The sequence below is a fragment of the Triplophysa rosa genome, linkage group LG18 (genome assembly GCF_024868665.1).
Source record: "Triplophysa rosa linkage group LG18, Trosa_1v2, whole genome shotgun sequence".
NCBI classification, from domain to species: domain Eukaryota; kingdom Metazoa; phylum Chordata; class Actinopteri; order Cypriniformes; family Nemacheilidae; genus Triplophysa; species Triplophysa rosa.
In genome coordinates, this window is record NC_079907.1 from 5,810,321 (window position 1) to 5,834,266 (window position 23,946).

The 23,946-nt window shown below is 42.8% G+C and overlaps 1 protein-coding gene across 4 annotated transcripts in view; it reads left to right on the forward strand.

The window, feature by feature from the left end:
• Nucleotides 1-23,946, forward strand: part of bahcc1b (BAH domain and coiled-coil containing 1b) — a 91,129-nt gene that overhangs the window by 44,787 nt on the left and 22,396 nt on the right. For all 4 annotated transcript variants that reach the window (XM_057357795.1, XM_057357796.1, XM_057357794.1 and 1 more), the window contains exons 3-11: nucleotides 2,773-2,949; nucleotides 11,419-11,541; nucleotides 11,632-13,596; nucleotides 14,285-14,399; nucleotides 14,838-15,028; nucleotides 15,169-15,327; nucleotides 18,911-19,113; nucleotides 20,408-20,747; nucleotides 22,526-23,314. In XM_057357795.1, the coding sequence (XP_057213778.1) occupies nucleotides 2,773-2,949; nucleotides 11,419-11,541; nucleotides 11,632-13,596; nucleotides 14,285-14,399; nucleotides 14,838-15,028; nucleotides 15,169-15,327; nucleotides 18,911-19,113; nucleotides 20,408-20,747; nucleotides 22,526-23,314 (4,062 nt within the window). The remainder of the gene's footprint in view (nucleotides 1-2,772; nucleotides 2,950-11,418; nucleotides 11,542-11,631; nucleotides 13,597-14,284; nucleotides 14,400-14,837; nucleotides 15,029-15,168; nucleotides 15,328-18,910; nucleotides 19,114-20,407; nucleotides 20,748-22,525; nucleotides 23,315-23,946) is intronic.

Sequence of the window (23,946 nt, forward strand, 5' to 3'; positions counted from 1 at the left end):
CTTCCCCGGTTTCAGAGTGTCGCCCCACGGCATGCACTAACCGTTAGCTTTCCTTGGCACCTGCGTGTCTTTTTGTGGGGAAAGTCTCTAGACCTCCTGCCACCCTTTCCTTTCCTAACCTCATCACTTCTTTCCAGGATCAACAGCGTTTCATTTCTCCAGTTTGGTTTATTAGAGATGGTGGAGGGAGGGGAGCTCGGTAGGGCGAGCGCAGGCAATCATTTCACCCTTTGCAGCTGATGCTCGGCCCACCGGCGCGCTCGAGACGGAGGAAGAAAGAGAGAAAAAAGTCAATAAAGAAAAGCAAACAAGAGGAAACGTTTCATTAAAGGGAAGTTGGCGGAGGGCGTAGAGGAGGAGAGAGGGCTTTTATGTGCTTTTGAGGAGAAGGCTGTGTATGGCTGGATATCGTAGCCAGACTTTTGACTTGCGGCGTAGTCTGGTTCACTTCGCAGCTCGTTTCGGCCAAGAGCCGCCCTCTTGGACTGTGAGAGAGCGCATGATGGGCATGTGAAGTGATCAACTGCAGTTCTCTGTTTTTAAGTAAATCTGAATTTGGTGATTGCACAATAGTAAATTGAATTAATGTGTGGAAATATTTTTTGGAAACCAAAACAAGTGTATAGTTCTGTCTGTTCACTCAAAATGAAAATGATTTTATCATTTACCCTCGCTCATACAGTATCATTCCAAACCTATAAGACTTTCTTTCTACCGCAGAACACAAAAAACGATATTTTGAAGAATGTTGGTAACCAAACAACATTGCCCCCCATTGACTTTCATTGTATGGACAAAACGACCCCAAGACATTTCTCAAAATATCTTCTTTTGTGTTTCATAGAAGAGAGAGTCACTTGCATGTTTTGAATGACATGATGGTGAATCAACGGTTAAAAGGAAACAAATGTTTTTGTGTGAACTACCCCTTTAAAGCTAAAATGTGTAACTTTTCTTTCTGTGTCGCCATCTCTGTTTGAAACTTAAATTGCACGTTACTTTACATGCTTATCTTCACTTGCTCAACAATACATTTTTGTTAGATTTTAACCACAAGAAGTTGCAGATTTCATTGCTTGACACCAGTTATATTGTTCACTTTGTGTGCAATAAACTAGCATCCAACTTTTTTTGCTCTGTGGAAAAAACACATTTGTTTAAATATATGGGTTCAGAATTGGGAAGACCACACCCACAATGCATCACCGAGTAGTGACTTCAGTGCTTTTAAAGAAAACAGGACTTTTATTTCAGTGTTGGAGCCCGTGGGAAGGTGGCAGGGACACTAGGGAGGAACGACAGTAGTAATGTGTGCTAGGAATAACACTGTGGGAATTATTACACTGTGGTTTGAATTGTACCGTTCCATGATAGAAGAAACTGTTCATAGCGCGAAAGGCTACTTTCATCCGTCACTCCAAGGGGAACGAGTGAGTGGATGAAAGATTAAGCGTCTCGTCGGTTGTCATCCCAAGGAAACCAGAATCCGCCCAGGCACTGGCGGCCTAACGTCTTTTCAAACCTTTAATTCTGCCGTTTCTCAACGTTTTTCCGCCCTCCTCATAGTTGGGGTTTCAGCCCGGGGCTCGAGTTGTGGCCTGGTGCTCTGTTTATCTTGTAAGAACAGTCATTTAGTAATTTCACACCCATAAACGTATTCCTTAACCTCATCCTTTTCACCCACGTTAATTAACTTTTATCAGTTTAGGAAATGAAACCACACTCGCCTTCACCTCGATGTTTAATTGGCGGTTGTTTCAGGGACACAAGGGCAGGGTCTTTGTCGGGGGAGACAGAGGAAACCGCAGCCGCACGAGCCGAAACTAACAACAGCGGGTGGTGTTTTTTTCATCAGCAAAGAATTCACAGTGTGTTGTTAATCTTGTAAATTTTACCTTGACATCTTAAGCGCAAATCGGTCTATTGAACTCTGTTTAATAGACGGATTTGATTATTCTATATGCTGTGTCGCACCATGTGCAAATAGTGTTCGGTGAATGCCTCATATTTAAATTATAGTGACTGAAGTTTATTAAAGCCATTCCTCTGTAGCATTCAGGTTAATCAAATTTATTGGAGCGTTGCAAATTTGTTGTGTTTCTTTAGTTGGTGGGAAAACAATTGGTAAATGACGTGTGCAGATATTTAATGACGGTCCATATGTTTGTATGTATGTACCGTGCATGCGTAATACTTTTTAACTCTTGTCAGGGTGAATGTATATTTGCTGAATTTTTGTTTGTTTTTTTGAGGGCTGTCCTCTTCTCCGCATCGAACACTAATGACTGTTTGGATGAGGGTGTATTTATACAGCCTGTGACTTATTCTCCTTTGTAGGTCTTGTTGCAAAGTGTGTGTGGAGAGAGAGAAAGAAGGGTTGAGAGACTACACCAGAGAGATCACAGAGACTTAATTATGGGAGCCGTGTCAGGAACAGGCTGCACACTTAGATGTTCAAAAACTTTTTTTCACTCTTCCATTTCTCATGCCCCCACTTTTTTATTCTGTATCTCTCCCTTTCTCTCTGTTTTATAATTCTGCTTTGATAATTCATTTAGTCTTTTCCCTGCAATTGCAGTCTATTTCTGTCTAATTTTGTCAGAATCATTTTTTGAGATGTGATGACTGTGGGTACAAAATCACAGGCATTGATCAAACCCTCTTTAGAATAGTTGACTGTTGGAATCCACTTCATCATTTTTTAAAATTCAATCATTTGGTAATTTTGATGATTTGTCCTTTTTTTTAACCAAAGTGTTTTCTTTTTCTCAGGCAGTGGACTTATAGGGAACTCCCCTGCCTCCTTCATGGGTACATTTCTGGCCAGCAGTTTGGGTTCTCCTCCCTCCCACCCCACCGGACCCCCATCATCCCCCTCTTCTCCGCCCTATCGGACCGGACCCCATTCCACGGCCCCATCACAGATCTGGTTTGCCCACTCACATGAAGGTGAGTCCTTTCTTCCTGTGTTCATTGTGTTCATTCCTGTTTTCCCATGTACAGAAGGTCGGATGGATTCATCTTTTCAAGTGTTTTGGACTATACTGTGCCTTCATCCACACAATGTCATTTTCATTTTATATACCACATTCCCAGCATCCTTTAAGTAACTTGTCATACCCCAACATGCACATGCGCACAACGCAATGTTCTTTGCTATATTGGTGTGCTGAGTTTTTCATATCTTCAGTCTACTGCACATCAGTCACTCCACTGTTTACATTTCCCACATTTCTGGCTTTTATATACGAGCGTGATTGTGTTTTTCACCTTGTGTGCTTATATTTTAATCTATCGGCTGCACATAAATGTGTAATAGGTTTTCAGAAGGTTTATAGATCTTTATATAAATGTTTATGTCCTAAGTGTGTGTGTCCAAGTCTATTCTTTCTAAATAGCTGAGCACTTGGTATCGGTATTTTCACAAGTGTCTGTATGTGTGTGTGTGTGTGTGTGTCGGTGCGGGTTAAGTGCTCTGTATCTGCGAAGCTCTTGGCAGCTGGCAAAATGGAACAGTAATTGTGGTTGGCAGTGAACACAGTGGTGTTACTGCTGGCACTGAGCTCTACTGTAACCGAATGACTGAACAAATCTGCGCACGAGAGACGGAGAGAGAGCGAAATACAGAGTCGAGCTAGCGGATAACTCTACTGTGCTTTACACAAACCACCAACATTTCTGTAACAATAACAATAATCATAGCTTTAATGATGATGGTCCTGATTGTCACTATAAAAATAATAATAACAATAATATTAATAATAGAATGTGTCTATAATGATGCAAATGGCCCCATCGTGATGATAAGAGCTCATTATCGAAATCAGTCTTTAATTGTGCTCAGCCCCCTCGAAGCAGCAGATTGGACGGCTCCGTTTCCCTCCAGCCATGTCCCCGCGCTCCCCGCCTCATTTGCATAAAAAGCGTGTCATCAAAACGAACCATGCAATTACCCCGACCCCGTTCCCCGGGAGACGGTCCAGTAACCGATGATGTGACGCCCCACCTGACCCATTAGGCCGGGGGCTGAAGGGGGGAGGACAAGAGAGAAAAGCTTGAGTTGATTGGATGCAGCAGGATCTCCTGTGTGGTCCGGGAAATTGTTAATTAATATTTATTAACTTTATGAGGGGTGGTGCGGTAATGTCTGTTGGAAATTTAGGAAATTACCTTACAAACTAAAAAAGGAAACATGGAATGTCTTTGTGATGGGATATCACGGGGTAGTCTGGCGGTCGCATGCACGCTCAACATTAGCAATCCTCTGTTTTTCGGGGGATGATGTGGGGTTTCCTCAGCCAGAGCCACAGGTCTCGTGACCCTTACGGTTAAACCCATCTGCAACGGTCTACTTCCTGCCCAGACAACTGACACTCACACACAGGGTGTGCATCTGTGTGTGTGTATTTTTGTGGGTACGTGCATGCGGTTTTAACTGGGAGATGCAGAGGGTTAGAAGCATCACCACAGGGAGGTGCTAGCTTCCGGAACCTGTTGAGCGCGTTGGTGTGTGTGTGTGTGTGTGTGTGTGTGTGTGTGTGTGTGTGTGTGTGTGTGTGTGTGTGCGTCCTCACTGCCTGTTGGCCCCACGGCTCCTCTTTTGGCTATGAACAGTTTGTGGTCAGGGACCACTTTTCAGTGCTTGCTTTATCTCCCCCGGTCAGGTGTGTGTGCGCGTAAATGGGTGTTTGTAGTCATAGAAATAGGGCAACGATGAGGCGCACGCTGGCTTAGACTAACTGATAGCCAGATAACTGCATCCAACCGCCCTGTGAAAGACAACTTAGCCAGCACTGTCTGTGTATGTGAGAGAGATTTTGTGTGTTTTTCAAAAAGAAAGATATGAAGTTTAATGTTATTCCCCATGTTATACAAGAACGGTTATGAACTACAGCTTGAATTTCAGTGCGTTTCCCACACAAAATAAGCTGGCTTTAGATAAAGGCATTGGTAACAAAATTGAATTCTAATTCCTGTCAGTGTGTGTTAAGGTTGTTTAATATAAGTAAAGCTCTTCTTTGTCTTTCTGTTAATGATTTCCTGTAAAACTAGAGTTATGCTTTGGGTGTACAAGTTGAAAGCAAACTGGACACCTGTTTCCCCATCTGTGTGAGCTCTCCAAGGAACATCAGGTTCTGATTGCGCCTGACCGGAGGATGCTCATGTTTATTCTCGCTCTCAATCTCTCTCCCTTTCACATACACACTCTCGTACGCATTTGCGCCCTCTAAATTCTCTAAACAAGTGTTGTGTGAGACATTAAGCACACAGCTGAGCGTTTCGTCGGGTGTTAATGTAAAACGCCTGGAGCAGGTAGAACAGAAGTCAGTCTGCGAAGGCACTACAAGTTTATACTCCGAATGCGTGTAAGTGTTGGAGGTAGGTCTGCGCGCTCGGTCTGAGCGAGAGCTAGAGAGAGAGACATAAAGAGAGAGAGTTGGCTCAGAGAAACAGAGAGGGGATCACCTTTGAAGTCCCAGCTGGTGGAGGAAGCCAGGCTTGGCTTGGCACGTTGCATGAAGTGACTATTAGTGTGTGCGTGTGTGTGTGTGTGTGTGTGTGTGTGTGTGTGTGTGCGTGTGTGCGCGTGTGTGTGGAGAGACTGTGTTTAGCCTGGGAAAAGACAAGGAGACAGTTTGTATATTTCATAATAAATGAGAGCGTAAGAGGAAAATAATTGGTTACAGTAGCTCGTGTACACCCGCTCAAATATATGTTCGTGCTCTCACACACACACACACACACACACACACACACACACACACACACACACACACACACACTTTGTCCAAATGATTGTTTTTAGGGACTGAATCCAGGAAGCCCCAGTCGGCAAGCTGCCAGTTGGCCAAACTCCAGTGTCTGGAGCCCAGCCAACAAACAGATTTGCCATCCGACACACACTCTCTCTCTCTCTCTGTCTCTTATATGCTCTCGATCTTTCTTTTATCTCTCACTCCTTTAATACTCGACCCCTCTCCCCTTGATGTTCTAGACCACTCTTACTCAATATTACTTTTTTCACCCCTCTTTATTCTTCACCTCCGTCTGGCCCCTTTTTCAAACCCTTCCTCCTTTGATGTTTCTTACTTTCTCGTACTATTGATAATCGATAACCCATTATCTCATTATCTTTACCCATCTTTTTCCTTTATATACATATCTATACAATGCATAGTATATATATATATATACAGTATATACACATACACACAGTATTACAAATAAACTGTAAATGTGTCTTATGGTGTGACAAACTAACAATGAATATAAATCTCTCTTATTCTTTTTATATTAGTGGTATAAATATTTATTATAAATTATTAACAGTTTCTTTTGTAAATTTTTGCTGTGTCACACCATAGGACACATGTATGGTATACATACTGTATATATTTTTTATTGCCTGTGTAGCCGAGTGGTAAAGCAGGCAGCAGCAAGTTTTATGACTCCTTGACTACCACCCCACAATTTGGGGAATCAGACCCAATTAGGGTCCCAACACAGGTTCAATACCACAGAGAAAATATTTAAGGCCAGAGACGTGGGTACAAATATAGAAGATCTTTATTAAGTCCTAATTATTTAAATATCTAAACAATAACTTTTAGTACCGTTGCTAATTTGGACTGCTCAGGTACAAAACACACAACTATAAAAGAAAGAGAATTGTGAATTGGGGGGGGGGGAGAGGCATGGATTAGCTAACCAATGACAACACTAGAAAGAATGTACTCAAACCAAATTCCTCACACACACAGAAACAAACAAAAAAATAATAATAGCAGCATTCAATATAACCCCAAAATTATAACAAAAACATGCAACCTCCGTTGTTAAGCTTCAATAAAAGTAAAGCACAACCCCTTAATACGTACCGAATCAGATGCTATAACCCACGCTATTCATGGCAGTTACTTCGGCAGCAGCGTAACGTCTGAGGTTAATAGTAGAAATTGACAGCCAGGACTCGGCCAATGGGCAAACATACTGCGCTTCCTAATAACAGATTATATACATTTTCACGCATAAAGCACGAAACCAAAAACAACCAGTATCCTACCTTCGGCGACAGCAGATGACGTCACCGAGGGGCGGTATCAACAATGACGCACGTCCAGGTGGACAACTCTCACCCTTATATACCCTAAAGTTCCAAATTAAGAATGAGTGGAATCACCTGGCCATCTAGGCACACGTTAACCTACAATCTACCCCCCAATTACGCGTCGTCGCCCGACGATGGACTACAAAGTACCCACGTCTCTGGCCTTAAATATTTTCTCTCTGGTATTGAACCTGTGTGCCCTAATTGGGTCTGATTCCCCAAAATTTTGGGGTGGCGTAGTCAAGGAGTCATAAAACTTAGTTGAATTCTCTTTAAATATCTTTAAAAGGTCTTGGGCTGCTTTACCACTCGGTTACACCTGACTAGATGACCGACCGCACATTCTATATCACTGTGCCAAGTTGCTGCATTGCTATATTACTCGATGTTGAAATTATTGTTCCTGTTATTATTTTGAATAAACATCCATTTTATTGAACACAAGTGTCTTATATCGTATTGCTTTCGCAGGCATTTTATAAAAGCAATAAGGCACTTGAGGCCTTGCGTACAGTGATTTTTAGCGCAGATAAGGGGTGTTCTTCGGTGCGTAGCGAAGCAGCCTCTCATGGCTTATTGCTTTGTTCTTTTTTGCCGTCACGGTGGCCGCATTCTGCTGCCGTTGATTCAGCACACCTCGCAATTAACAGAGCTGACAAGATCTCCTCCCTCTCTTCACCCTCTCTGTTCTGTTCTCTCCTCCCTCCGTCTGCCAGATTCATTCCGGCGCTTCGCTTCAATTAGAGAGTTATATGGGCACGTTTAATTCGCCGCTGTTTTCTTTTTATATTGTACTCCCATATTAATTTCAACTATAGCTTTGTGTTCTTTACTGGCATGACACATTTGTAATTTTATTGCTAAAGCAGTGCAAAATATGTACAATAAAAATGTCAATAGTGCAAATGTAGCAAATCAGGTGCTAACAAATAAAACTATAAATTGTAGTAGAGGTCGACGCAATTGACAATAAATTATATTATTAATTGTAATTGTTGATATCATGTTAGTATTATAGTTATGATAAATAATTAGGTCAATATTTCACTGTTGGTATTGCACCTGTTTAACATTTTTGCCTAATGACCAACAGTGGTTAAAAACTCTCTCTCTTCATACCTTACTCCATCACTTCATTGGTCAAAAAGATCAAAATTAAATAAAACAAATGATCAAAATTAAATATTAAATTATTTTTTTCGTCAGTATATATTGCAATAATTTCTTTATTTTGAATTATTTTGGCCACAATATTTGACAAATAAAAATTTGATATTGTGACTGTACAGTATGATATAAAGAATAAAAGGTAACAAAAAATGGATCGTAATGAACAGATATAAAGCCAGAGATGCAAGCAAGACTCCCTCTCTCCCTTTTCTTGTGTCGTCATGAATCATTGTCTATATGTTATTAAAACAGAGTGTGCTTCTCTCTCTGTGCGAGTCCATTGTCTTCCAGTAGGACGTGGGACGTGCAGTGGGGTTTGTACTAAGTTTGTCATGCAAACTGGTCTGTAATCTGAGGTTGTATTGTGGCTTAAATGTAAAGCTATATGATTGTGTCGGGGGTGCTGATGGAGCTGGTCTAGAATTACACCACAAAACTGCTTAAAGATTAGAGCCGTTAGTACCATTCAAAACAAATGATTTGTTTTTGTATTGATGCTTTGAAATGATGTACATATGGGTTAGAAAGAGATAGATAGTAGATAGTAATTAGATAGTAAGAAAGTAATTTCTCACAGACGTAAGAAGGAAACATTGGTGTTAAGCTTGTGTGTTTGTGTGTGATTGAATAGGTTGTCTATGTGGCTCCGTTTGGTCTTTCTCTCATTCACACACAGACACACAACCGCAGCTTCTCTTTGACTTTGTTTGGATGCAGTCCAACATTCCCCACCTGTCCTCACGACTTCTCAATCTTACTGAACAAAAACAGTGTCTTGGCTTCTTACCTCGAATCCAGTTTGGTGTGGCACTCTTAAGACCTGTTGCTCTATCGTTTTTCTTTTTGATGAATACACTTTTCATTCTGAATGTGAACTTAGTGGTTTTTGCTCTATCGCTTTGTGTGTTTGATTGTTGTATGGGGTGTCCAGGGACAGAGTTCTCAGTAAAACCTTGTGTTTCGTCCACCGTTTTGCTTTGCTTTAATTGCTGGCTTTTGAATTAATTGTGGAAGGAAATATTGTGCAAATTGTCTCATCTCGTCTCCCTTCCTCTCACCTTGTCTCCTTTTGCTTCCTACCTCATCTTTTCTCATCTTCTCTCTCCTTTTCTATCACCTTACCTCGTCTCTTCTCGTCTGATTTCATCATCTTGCCATACATTTTTCACCTCTCCACACACACATACACGTATGCATGTTTACAAATGACTATGTGCTGACTTTGTTTTTTCCTCTCTCGCTGCCTCTTGCGTTAGTGTGTGTTCACTGTGAATGCGTGCATCTTTTTGCATCTGCACGAGTGTGTGCGTCGATGAAATTGGAATTCTGCGGCGGTAGGAAACAGGTGCAGCCAGAAGGCCTGATATTACACATCTGGACTCCCCTGTGATGTCACTGTCAGCAGGGTGCTCCACTGGTGTCAATTAGTAGGAGAGGCAGAGAGTGGGGGAGAGCTCCTTCCCTCATCCTTTGTCTCTCTCACCCTCTCTCTCGCTTTCTTTTTCAGACACACTCACACGTACGTACGCAGACATTTACTGTCTGTCTCTCATAATCTGCCTCTCGAATGATACGCTCCATCGCTATCACACATGTGTGTTTCTCACTTTTACCCTCTCGCTCCTTATTGATATCACCTAAAGATTCAGTTTGTGCCCTCTAATGTTTCTTAATGCAGTTCTTAAAGTTCAGAGAGACTGTGTTTACTTAATTCCATCCTTTAAAGGGATAGTTCACCCAACAACCAAGATTCTGTATTCACCCTCATGTTGTTGAAAGCTTGTATACCAATCTTTCTTCTGTGGAGCACAAAAGAAGATATTTTGATAAATGTCTCAGAGGTTTTGCATCCATACAATGGAAGTCAATGTGGTCTGATGTTGTTTGGTTACCAACATTTTTCTTAATATATTCTTTTATGTTCTGCAGAAGAAAAAAGTCATACAGGTTTGGGATGACATGGGGGCGAGAAAACGATGAAAGAATTTAAATTTTAGGGTGAACTATCCCTTTAAGTATATAAACAGTGGCCAGGCTTTAAGACCAGTGAAATATTGCTGTTAGGAATCTTGATAGTTAAGAAACCTTATGGAAGACACCAGTTCATCCAAATAACAAACACTAAGCCAGCATTGTTGTTACAAAGGAGCATTTTTGAATTTGGAGAAACATGTCTGTCTGTCTGTCTGTCGTCATCCACAGTTTTCCACTGTGTTGTGTTAGGGCTAACAGACGTCATGACAATATGTGTGTGTTTTGTAGGCTTTGGGACAATAGCTCTGTGGAATGCTGAGGATGAGCATTATGGACTTCTGTTTACTTTGGCCCCAGACCATTAAACTTTTAACTGCAACCAATTAAACAGTGTGCAAGAACACTCTCAAAACGTCTCAAAACAAGTACATGTCTGAACACAGGAACTGACATTGGCTGAAGACACAAGAATACTTAGGCAGAGAAAAAAATCTTCTTGAAACTTGCTCACATACACACACCACAGATGGGTATAATAGCTGTGTGTTGTGCGCAGCTTAAGAGCATGACCCTTGTCTGCCTAGCCATTGACCTCTGCTACTCTGCGGTTGGGTTTCAGTCATGTGCTTAGTTTACAAATAAATACACGCCACTGCAGCCTCGACTATCCCAGGACACAGTTGAATGTCCTTGAAGATGCAGAGTCAAGCAGAGTGGACATTTATTCTTCATCTGAACCCACGGAGTCAGCGTACAAGGCAGTTCTAAAAGAACATATTGCATGTGTGTTTGTGTGTGCCTCTGTTGATAGTTTATACCTCTGAAAGTATTTTTTTTTAAATTGAAGTCTTTGATCTTTATTTAGGGCTTTCTTTAAATCACTACCACTAAGTATGACCAACAGTACTGCGGAACCTTACTGAAATATATAAAAAAACAGGAGTTATAAAACTGTTGTTTAGTTGAGGTACTCATAGATTTTGAGTAAAGAACTGAACTTAGTTGTTTGTGCAGGGATTTCTGGGAAAGGTTGTGCCATGCTGTAGGGCTTCATGAGCATGCGTCCAGCCAAAGCTCAGCAAAAGGCCAAAACTGTCACTTTCTTTTGTTACATTTGTTTATCCTGACAATGTTTCCCTCTCCCTTTTCCATTCTCTCTCTCTCAGCCCCAGGGTATCCCCGCTTTTCAGGGAGTCTAGCCCCCACCTTCCTACCCATGAGTCCCCTTGATCACCATGGCAACAGCAGTGTACTCTATGGACAACACCATTTCTATGACACTCAGAAAGGTGAGTTTGGTTCAACTACATGAAACAGTCAACATGCAGTACCTACATCATCAAGTAGAATAACCTAAATGTTTTTTTCCTTGCTTTAAGATTTATTTCTACGAAGTCTTCCCTCGCAGCCCCACCTTCTCTCTGCCAATCACAGCCTCCCACCCCTATCTCGAACGGCCCCCACCCACCCTCTAGATTCCTGCAGCAGAGAGAGGGAATCTGGGAGTTCAGCATCCCAGAAGGGCTCCAAAGACACGGGTGTAGTGGAGCGAAGACTAGCACCCGGAGGAAAAGAAAAAGACAAGGGTAAACAAGATTCCAAGCAGGATCGCCAGCACCATGCTCCTCGGCCAACTACCCTTCACCACCATCACCATCCGCATCAACACCCAGGACTAGAAGAGGACTTCCGGCACAAAAACGACCACAAGCACCTTAGCTCCTGCCTGCTTAGCACGAAGACCCAAAACGGTTCTGACCAAGGGGCGACAGCAAGGGGCTCTCTACCCAGTTGTGTGGGGCCGGGGGCCTCAGGTCTGGGAACTGGCCGGCAACCAGGCGGAGACGGTCACTGTTGTAAGGAGGGGGTAAGCGGAGAGATGCGAATTAGTGAGCCACATCCAGACTGTCTTCGGCACAGTGCCATGCTGGGCCATGCCCACCCAGTACCCTATTCAATGCCCCCTCCCCTGGGCCTAAGCTCTGCTGTGGGTGGGTCCTGGCTGCACCCAACTCATCCACACCATCACCATCCTCATCATTCCCATCCAGATCTCTTCTGCCCACCACCCCCTGCTCCACTAACCATGCCCACTGCTCAGGAAAAGAGGCTGGCTCACGGAGCAGGCAGGGACTTAGAGGTTACAGGGCCCACCTTTGTTCCCTCAGTGGGGCCATTGGGGGACAAAACCAGTGGACCGTTTCAGCTGGGAAACCCTCATTGTCGAGGTGTGGGAGGTGGGATTGGAGGAGGTACAGGGAAAGAAACCAAAACTCCAGAGAGGAGTCGAGCAGTTCCTCCTGCGCCTCCCTTACTGCCGCCTCCAAGTAGCTGCCAAAGAAAATCCTCCCAAGAGCAACACGCATATGGCAAGGCAGACAAAGGCCCAGACTGGCCCCAGGGCCCTCATTCCCGCACACACGAGGTTCAGCACAGTCACAATCAGCATTCCCACTCGGCTCGTTCATGTAGCTTGGACAGCAGTGGCGAATCTGATGCCTTCCGGCCCTCTCTGCCACAAGGAACGAAGGGTGGCCACCAAACTAAGAGCAGCATATATGCCAGCACCCCACCTTTCCGGGACTGTTCCCACTCAGGTCCATCAAACAGAGCATCGTCTGAAAGTAAAAATGGAGCTGAGAGTGAGTGCACTCTTCAGAGAAACGGTCAGAGAGTTGCTCGGATACGTCATCAGCAACACGGAAACAGGGCTAGCACTGGAGGACAGGGTCTGGAGACTAGCAACGGTGCACAAGAGAAGAGGAAGATGGAAATGGAAACAGCGTCGCAGAGATACAGAGGGCATCAGACTGACACTCATCCCTCCTGGGGACACCAGGGGACTCGGTCGGATGAAGACTCTCCGGGTGCTAGCTCACGAAATTCTCAAGGGGAACCTCTTACAGCACCACAAGACCCAACTTTGGGCCCTCAAGGACCTGAAAGCAATGCCATGAGGAGCCTGATGAAGTACAGCACCCAGCAACCATTGCTATTCTCTCAAAAGAGCCCATTTGGTGGCCTGGGCTGCCTCAAGCAGAGGGCAGTAAGTGGGGAGAGAAGAGAGAGGAATGAGAGAAATGAAAAAAGTGGAAACAGTTCGAGCTGTGCTCTACAGGAGGCGAAGCAGACCCTGCCCCCCAGGAGATCCTCGTCATCTGGGGAGAGCGAACGCTCGGAGCGGGTGGGGAAGGAATCAGGGGAGGCTCAGGGGGAGGGAGAGGTGCGGCAACCCCCTGTGGGGATAGCAGTGGCCGTTGCCAGGCAGAGAGAGCCCCCGTGCCGCCTGCCAGACGGCCATCCCACCCATAGCCACCACAGCAGAGTGATGCCCAGCATGAAGGGTAAGCGACTACCAGCGGGAGGTCTGGTGTATGTGTGTGTGTGCGACTGTGTGTTCCAACAAGCTATATATAGTTTGTGAGTTTACTGGATATTGTTGAAAAACTTCTTGAAACTTAATGTGTTAAAGATCTGTGATTATATAAATAATGTCCAATGAGATTCTTTTGGTTGCTTTTCCAAATCACACCAAGATCTCTTTTAATATTTTGAAGGCTTACACTTGCCAGATTGGGTGTTTTAGGTGTTACAGAGACTGCCAAGTTGCTCTTATATCTTCAATAGGCCATGATGTACAAGATCTGTTCAGCTGAGCATGTGCCAAGATTGCATTGAATGTTGGAGGACAATTAGCAACCACCTGTTTAAAACACTGATTTACTCTCGCCCAGTTACTCTCGTGTCCAAACGATTTAGCTTTCTCAGGTGGTATTCAGATAAATCTTAATTCAGTCTAAGACAAATTTCAATTCAACATTTGTATTACCCCTGTCTATGGATATTTCAGCGTATGGTCGATTTTTAAAAAGCAATTAGAAATATTCATTAGAAATATCCATTTTGGCTCTGGAGTCATTAAATATTAATTTAGTTTTCTCTTAAGCTATCTTGTATTTTTTGTAGATCTTTAGACGTTTTTTTTGTTACATTGTTAAATTGTGGTACTGACTTGGTTTGTGTTACATGTAGGTGTTGGACGCCCCATGTACCCGCTGGATCGGGAAGTGGATGAGGAAAGGAAAAGAATGTGTGAGGAACATCTTGGATTGCCTCCATTCGACAGAGAGAGAGATATCCTCCTCAGGTCTGGCTTCTCATTGTGCTACATACAGTACATTCCTATTACAGAATCTTTTCATAGGATAAAAAATTATAAATGAGATATCTTGTTTCAGAAAATATCTCTAAAGTCTCTTACATTGAATTGCTGTAGTATCTAAGCAAATTTCAGCACAAAGATTTTCAACAGATTTTTCCAAAATTTGAATTATCTGACCTATGCAATTCACATTAATTGTGTAAATCTGCAAATGTACTTAGCCATAACTTATGACGTCATTAAACATTTTTAAATAATAAATCACTATATTTCATGTCACTTGTAACTAAACAGAACCAATCCCTGTTGACTGAGTCAACCTGCAGAGTTGACGTGCTGCTTTGTTTTTCTAATAGAGAAAATTTCTAATAAATAATAAATTTCTTAGAGTCAAATTTTGCCATTTTTATTGCTTCCCCTCAGGGAAAACAAAGACAGAGTTGAGTTTGCCAGGATCCACCCCTCCAGTAGCTGCCACGGAGATCTGACCTCACACCTTCTTGTGCCAGGCAGTAGCCAATTAGGCACTGAGCCATCTGCTCATGCCCACCCCGCCCATCATCACTGGATGCCTCGGACAGGAAGTCCCTCCCTCTGGATGGGACACTCCTATAGTATGCTAATGCCATCTGTATATTCACTGTTTTAATAGTGTTAGATTGAAACGCACTTTATAGTCTCATTACATAGACATAAATTTGAAATTTAAACCTAAATCTTTGATCATTCAGGAGCATTTTTTGTCTCCGTTTAGGTCTCAGTCATGCAGCATTGCACCAGAACCTGACCCCAGGCTTTTCTGCAGCTATGCCCGGCCCCTTGCAACCAGTCCTGTCTCTGCCTCAGGACCCTTCTGCTGCCCTGGTGGTACTGCCTTCCGAGCCAGCAGCCCACCCTGCCACCCATCACTTTGGTACATTACACAACATGTGTTGTTTGTCCTGGGGTTTATGTTTCGGCACCCCTAACACCCTGTCTACACCAGACGTGGCGCGACACGACATGACACGACAAAAGACAATAGAACCCATTATAATTTTACATTTCGTCCACACTGGATGCGACGCGACACAACAAACCCCATAAGAACAAGGCATTTGTCGTGTTGCATCGCGCCGTTCGCATCTGGTGTAGACAAGGTGTAAAAATTAATTCACACTAACTTTTGGTTAAAATATATTTTGAAATGAATCAGAGCAAATTTTGTCATTTTTGGGCAAAAAAATAAAGTGATGATTATTTTTTATTAATTACAGCTGCAATGCATAACTTTTCGCTCTATATTGCCATCTCTATTTAAAACAAAATTGCATGTAACTTTATGTAGTTGCGTGGGTTGTAGGTAGTAAAATGACATTTCTGACGAAATCGTACCTGACAGCTCAACTTATAAAGCATTATTATAAGCTTCTTGTTGTGAATTGTGGTAAGGTAAGGAGACAGTTTTGATCACTGATGTTTTATGAAGAGCAAAATAATTTGTTTTTGTTCATTTTTAACCTAAAAATTGTTGATTGGAGCTTTATATTATAAATAATTGATATAATACATTTACATTTACGCATTTGGCAGACACTTTTATCCAAAGCGACTTACATTGCATTATACTATACATTTGTTTCTAAGTATGTGCAATCCCTGGAATCGAACCCATGACCTTAGCGTTGCTAGCGCCATTGCTCTAACCACTGAGCCATAATTATTATTATTATTTACTAATTAATATCCTTTTATTTTGTATTTTATTATTATTATTATTATTATTATTATGGAGAACAAATTTTCAGGTATCCAGACTTCCAAATAAGTTTTGTTAGGAAAAAATAGTTCATGAAAGCTCCACACTTTTGTGTCATTTCATCACAATGGGCTCACTATGAAAAGGGCCTTAACCTGAAGTCACAGCAGCTCCAGTAACTAATCGGCGGTCGGTCCGTCCCGTTGTTCCCTTCTGGAATTCTACACTGAATTTCGTCCCCATGGGTCTAGTGTCCCTTCCCCCATACCCGGATCCATCTCATCCCCTCTCTGCCCTGTATCATTCTGTAATCATTATTGTGAAACGCTTCATTAAGCCAAGCCGGCATTTACAGCACATTGTAGAATGGACTTAATGGGAGCAGTTTCACAAGCGACCCTAATGCACACTCTGAATGCGCAAAGTGGAATTATTCAAACTGTTTAAACAAATTATCATTTCAAGTAGATAGCTAGCGTATTTGACTTTGAGTGTGTGCAGGGGGGAAGGGGATAGATAAGCGAGCGCTAGAATTGGTGATGTAAAGGCACTGTGTGGGTGTGCGTTTCAGGGTCTGTTGGTTTAGATTAAATTTGTATGAATATGTTACTGTTTGCACAGCAGTAAAATTATTCCAGGTGGGCCTGAGGCGTTCGTCTCCATTGTAACAGTGCATGGAGCCTGAGGAGGTGAGGGCCACAGGGAAGAGGAACAATGTAAGGACACAATTTGTTGTTTTATGTTCTTTTGTTTGCTTGGTTGCTTAAAGTCAACATAAAATGTCCCCGTTGGCCTGTTTTATTTACGTAATGTCACATTTTAAGGTGAAGCAGGATATTCAATGAGAAAAATACATGTAGGGTAAGACTGTACATCATATTGTGGGAATTTATGAAGTTGTGAAAAGTGAAGACAGGCCAGAATGCAAATTTACTAAAACAATGTCTAACTAACTATTTGGGGAACGTTAGCACATTTTTCAACTGACTGACGTTCGTAAAAAAGGACATTTATTTCAGAGACGAAAGAAATCATCGCATTTCGCTAGAGATAACAATGTTTTCTTTAGAAAAAAAAACATCCACAGTTCAATTGTTCACAATACATTTGCACTTTAATACATTTGTCAACACTTTTATTCAAGCAACATACAACGGAAGCTATTTATTTGATCAATATGTGCATTCCCAGAGAATCAAAGCCATGACCTTGACGTTGCAAGCACGATCTACACAGGAACAAAAGGACAAGTTTTTACACATCGTTCTGTGCTGTGCCATACGAACAAAGTTAGAATCTGCTATAATATACACTTTAAACTGTGTTGCATTGTGCCTTGCTGTGCTCATGCAATCGTATCTGTACGTACAGTTTGGCATTGCTCTTTGATTTGCTGTGCGTCGCTTTACGCCATTCCACCACATTAAACTTAGCCGTGCTGTGCCGCGCATCGTCGCACTGCTTTTCGCTGTATTGTGCTGTCCGGTGCTGCGCGCCTCTGTTTGGCATTCCTCCTCCCCACGCTGGCTGTGAAATTTAATTAGCTCTATGCTCCTTAGCGTCACACTCCCCTTTCTGCAACAAAGAGGGGAAGTGCATCCACTGGATCCCTCCCTAGGGAAGCATAACCCTGTCCCAGTAATCTTTCCCAAACAAAGGTCCTTGCCATACATCAGGGAAGGAGGGGCGGGGAATCGGCAGCATGCAAAACCCAATGGCTGAAAGAAAAACATATTGTGTTGAAATTTCTGTGGGCTGAGGCTCAAGGTTGAGACTAAGTGCTTTACACAGCTGCGCTTTATCCTTCTACACTCTCTCTCCCTTCAGCCTCCGCAAAACGCTGTGCAGCAAACACCGATAAAATTGCTGAAAAATGCGTGCAGACTTTGTGATCAGAATGTCGGTCTCTCCAAAAGTGACATGTAGTCATTTCACAGAGATAAGTCAGAAGACAAAACACGATATGATGCATCCACATAAAGTGCCTTCAACAAAATTATGAATGTCTGCAGGAGATTTCAAGTACTTGATTTGGAAAATCCTATATTTATTTTTATCTTTAAAAAGAATTCAGGAACTGAATGTGTTTTAGAGGTATTTTGCATAAGCAGTAAACATGCCCAACAGATGCTGACAGCATGACCGATGTTCTCCTTAAGAATTCGTCTCTTGTTAAAACATCTGTGAACCCATCACCCTTATTAGTGCAATAATAACCTATGGTGAGCCATTTGGGGATCGACCCCCTTGCCCACTCTCAGCAGGCTGTCAGGTAGGACTTGTCAGAAAAGCCACATTCATGTGACATTTCGAGACAGCGGCGCTGAATCGCTCTGACTGGTACTGCTGCGCGCGCGAGCCAGAGATCAGGCGAGTGCGGCTGGTTAGCTCACTGGTGACCGTCCATTTACGTTAATCTGCTGAGGTATGAATGAGCAAACGGTGAGTGCAAGTGACAGACGATGCAAAGAGGAGAAGCGGTTTGCATTCTCCGTCCGTCCGTAGGTTGGATGAGCTCGGCCTCTGTGGGGAAATGAGGAAGGGGATGTGGAAATGTGAGTATGGGAGTTTTTGCCCTGGGGAAGGAGGATGACTTTTTGAAGAAAAGAGTGGAAGTATAGAGGGACACAAAAGAACCTTATAGCCGTAAATCAATAGGCCTTCAGAACGATAAGTGAGACTCGCCTTAGGGCAAGAGAAAAAAACCCTTTGTTCGTACTTTTCTCTCACTCTCTTTCTCAACTCTTTCTCTGTGTAGATGTAATGGAGCAGCAGGGATTGTGGCCCCCTGTTTATGGAGCCCGAGGGCCCGCCTCACACATGCAGCATCCTGCTGTCTACTCCCGCTCCCAGTTTCTACGGCAACAGGAACTCTACGCGCTGCAGCAGCATCAGCACCAGCAGCATCAGCATCGTGCGGCGCAGGCTATGGAGCTGGCGCACAGACACAGTCATTCACAGGTGACACAAAAGAGAAAACACCGCAATTACACTTGCACACACACACACACACACCATCAGCACATACAGTTTAGATGCATTTCCTCATACCCCACAGGCCGATTTCCCAACGGCTACTGCTCTACTGCAGCCCAGTCTTTCAACAGGTCTACCCAGAGCGCCCACGGTTGTGAAAGGCCTGTTATTCCTGCTTTCAGAAATTCATAGCAGTTGTAGCAAAAGCACACGTAACTTTCATTTTCAAAGCGCATTTTAATGTCGGAAGTTTGGAAGAGCAGGTTCTCTGCAGATATAGGGCAACACCAGGATTCAAGCTTTTATCCCAGCGCTTTTATACAGAGACACAGAGCAGAATGCAAGTGAACTGGAGATCATTAGCACCCATTGTACTGCATGTCAGGTGCTTGTCCTTACGCAACAGTGCTGGGAAACCTGAGACGGATGAATCATAACTAGCTTCATGCTGCAGATAGGTTACGTTTTCAATATAAATGTGTTTTAGAGGTGAGAAAAGAAGGTACAATGTTACTTGTGAATACCAAAATGTTAAAATCAGTGAAAATAAAAATTCTCTATACCATAAAACACACCTTCATTTACAAAATTAACTTCATGTTTATTTAAAAAAAGTGCAATCGATTGAAGCATTGCTTTACATTTTTCATGGCATGATTCAAGAAAACAGCATTATTGTAGCATATACAGTATATAAAGTTCTTCCCTAGTGAAAAATAAATGTACTAAAATGTATTTGAAATACATTTATTTCATGCTAAGTATACTGCAAATCCATTTACATCTTATGTACTTAATGAAAATACACTGCGATTGTATTTGTGCTATACTAAATTGATATCCTTAAAGTCTGCTAAATTGGAACAACTAATTTTGTACTTAATATACTTTAATTGTGCAGAAATAGTGCTGACGTCCAACTAAAGATACATTTAAGTGTATATGATTGTGCTAAAGTGGAACTGTAGCAAGTAAACTTCAGGTTCACTTTAAATATCTTGCATTGAAAGATTGATTTTATTAAAAAATCATAAAATCATTTTCAAAAGTGACAGTAGAACACATTTTTATTAAAACACAGCCTTAATATGTAGAAATGTGCATTGTGTATAAATAGTTCGCCAAATAACGTTTAATTGTAATTTTATATCAGTAAGTCATGTCAGCAAATATTTTAATACATTTAAACTATACTTAGCATGAAATAAATGCATTTTAAATGAATCGTTTTTTTACTAGGGTCGTGCTTATCTTTTATGCATTTCCTGTTTTTCTGTAGAGGAAACCTGAAGATCCCCCCATCGATTTGGTCGAAGGATCGTCTGAGCTCCGCACATCCAAACCCACTAAGCCCGTCTGCCCCTCCACTAAGCCTCCTCCCTCCTCTTCATCCCCGGGGGGCTGCACCTCTCGTCTTTCACCCTGCTGTCGCTCGCCCGCCCCGCGGTCCCACCTCAAGAGCACGCCCTGTCCCGAGCCCAACCCGGCCGTTGCTGCTCCTCGCTCCCCGGCGCTCAGCCCCCATGCTATCACCCACCACCTGCCTAAACCTGCCGAATCCCAGGACAAGAGGGGTGAGGGCCAGCCCCCGCAGGACTACCCACAGTCCCTGGAGCCTGGTAAGAAAAGTTGCACCGTTTGTGTTCAGTCATTTAAATTGCTTTTCTGTGTAATGATGTTTATTTAGAGAATTATTCAGAGGATGAGATGGTGCGTAGTGGAATTAAACCTTATAGAGTAGAAATTGAGATAAAGTTCAGATGTTTGTGGTTTGTTATATGCTATGGAAAGCACACGATCCAGAAAAACTGGGCAGGGGCGTATTTTTTTAAACCTATTGACCAAAAAAAATCTGTCAATTTTTACTCACCTTTGAGTTGTTCCAAATCTGTGTAAATTTCTTTGTTATGATGAACACAGAGAAAGATATTTGGAAGAATGCTTATAACCAAACAGTTCTTGGACCCCATTGACTACCATAATAGGAAAAATTACTCGTTCTGTTGAACACTAAAGAATATATTTTGAAGAATGTAGGAAAGCAAACAGTTCTGGGGCACTTTTGACTACCATTGTAGTTTTTCCTACTATGGTAGTCAATGGGGTCCAACAACTGTTTCGTCCAAATATCTTTCTCCGAGTTCAACCAAATAAATTGATACAGGTTTGCTCAAGTAAATGTATCTTTTTTTCCTGTAAAAAAACCATCTAAACATCCTTAAAATAAAGCAAAAACACTGATTAAGACTTAAGTGCTTTCTCTACATGTCTACCCCTCCCAACGCCCTCCCCTCACATTTGAGTCTGAAAAACATCGACTATACGACAGAAGCTGGAACATTTCATTTCATTCTCAAGGTTAGGGTCTTGCCACAGCGCCTGGCTCCACAAACCCCTGGGGGAGAGGCAGTGAAGGAGAGATAGAGCAAAAAATCCCCTGGTCTGTGAGACTCAGGGCCAGTCAAAAGAAGAGCGAGATAGCAGACCACAGATAAGATACACTGAACCTTTGAAGGACTTTTTGCCCCTTTGATCACCAAAGAAAATCAGTCCGTTAATGTGAATCGAAGCACAACCGCGTGATTTTGGCTTTGTGTTTGTGTCTGTGCACAATTGTATCCATTTTGACGCATTTGTATGTGCAAGAGATGCCTTAGGGAGCTGTGTGCTGTGAAAGAGGCAGACAGGGAACGGTATAGGGAGGTCACTGAGATGGCAGACAGGCCTCTCTCTTATCCTTCAGGGGTCCTTGAGTGCCGGCTGGCGGAGGGATATGCATTCATCTGGCGGATGGACACCATCAATAACGTGTTGCGGAGGTGACAGGGCTAGCTCGGCAATCACACTCAGACACCACGCTGTCATCAATATACCCCGGATATCATGTAGACGCACACGCTCTTTCTGTGAAAGCGATCCGAATTCACACTCTCACTTTAATACTAATTTATACACAAACATTCCTACGTGCAATCTTTCTCTCTCACCAGCGCGGCGCGCTGCATCTATAACAACTCGAACATAATTCAATATTCATGGAAAATTCGCTCATGCCTGCGTTATAGTCTTTATGGCGCCGGCTCCATTATGCGTGTGAGTTATACTAGATAAACGCAGCAAATGGTACACACTGTCGCTAATGCTTCACTATAGAGAGTATATATCACCCCGTGTCTGCACTTCAGCAGCAGGGGTCCGTGCCCCTTAACTGACAAGGTCATATTGTAATGTGTACAACAAATGAATGGTAATGGCTTGCTGGTTTGTATGCTGCTAGTGTGTGTTTCAGAAGTCACATTTTTAAGTTAGTAATAGATTTCAAACAAGGTTGTGGAATCTAAACCAACATCTGTGTTTATGGAAACACTCAATCAGTTTAATTTCATTTTCTTTTTAGATCTGCCTCCTGGCTACACTTACCCCGCCATCGCCATGGGTTACAAAGGTGGCCCCTCCCCTCAAGAAGTCCAATTGGCCGAGCATGCCGACCTGGAGGCGGAGCAAGCAGAACCTGCTGAACCCGCGCCTCAACCCCTCCTGCTTTCTCCTAAAGAGGAGGAGCCTGCTTGTCACCCTGGAGTGGGCTCACCTACCAGAACATCACAGGAAGTAGAGAAGGAGGAAGAGGTTGGAGTGATGCAAGCCGAAGAACAGGTGGAAGAAGGAGAGTCGGGGGTCACTTGCAGACATGCAACCGTATCGCAAACTTCCCTTTGCCCCGATTCCCCTTCAAACCCTCATTCAGATACAGCGACAATGATTCCCAACACCCAAACAAGTGAAATGGAGATTCCAGTTCCAGCTGAAAATACCACAGAGAAGGATGAAGAACTACAAGACAAAGTCCAGGTTTCTCAGCCTGTGGGATCTAGTGAGAATGATCCAGAGAAGGCAGGTGAAGATGAGTGTGGATTAACCTGTGACACAGGGACCGCCCATCCCTTGCCACCCTTGACCCCCTGTCCCGTGCCCTCCACCCTGGGAAATCAGTACCCGGGCAGCTGCATTTGGAGTTTGGAGCTGCTCATTGCAGCAGCTCTGTGTGCCAAAAGAGATGCCCGCATGGTGCCCCCCGTGTCTGTATCTGATAATACGGTGACCCCTAATTACGGCATAGAATTACTGAGTGAAATGGCCGAGTTGGAGCGAACCCAACAACAGAGGAATGACGTGGGGGACAATGAAGGTGAGAATAAACAAAAAGTGTATTTTTAAAATGAACAATGTTTGTAATCTTTCTAACTGTCGTGGTTTCTGAAAAAAGTTAGAAACCCCATTAAAGGGATAGTTCACCCAAAAATAAAAAATTTGTCATCATTTACTCACCCTCTTATTATTTCAAACATGTCTGACTTTCTTTCTTCTTTCATGAATGAACATATTCTGAAGAAAGTTAGCAACCGAACAGCGCCGGCACCCATTCACTTCTCTTGTATGGACACAAAACCAATGCAAATGAATGGGTGCCGGTTAACAACATTCTTTAAAATATTTTCTTTTGTGTTCTACTGAAGAAAGAAAGTCTTACAGGTTTCAAATGACAAGAGGGCGAGTAAATGATGACAAAATTTGAATATTGGGTGAACTATCACATTAAAACACAATTATGTAAAAAAACGTCTTGTAGATTCTACCCAATTTTTTGGACATCCTTTAAGTTAGAAATCCTTTGAGTTGCACTCTGTCTCTCGCTTCTATGACATATGTTGAAGTTGCTTCCTTGCTAATATAAGGTGACATCATATGAACCAACGGCTCTCCATCTTGTAACCTTTCCAACAGGTTTACAGAAGTGAGGTAAAAAAAACGTAGAACGGC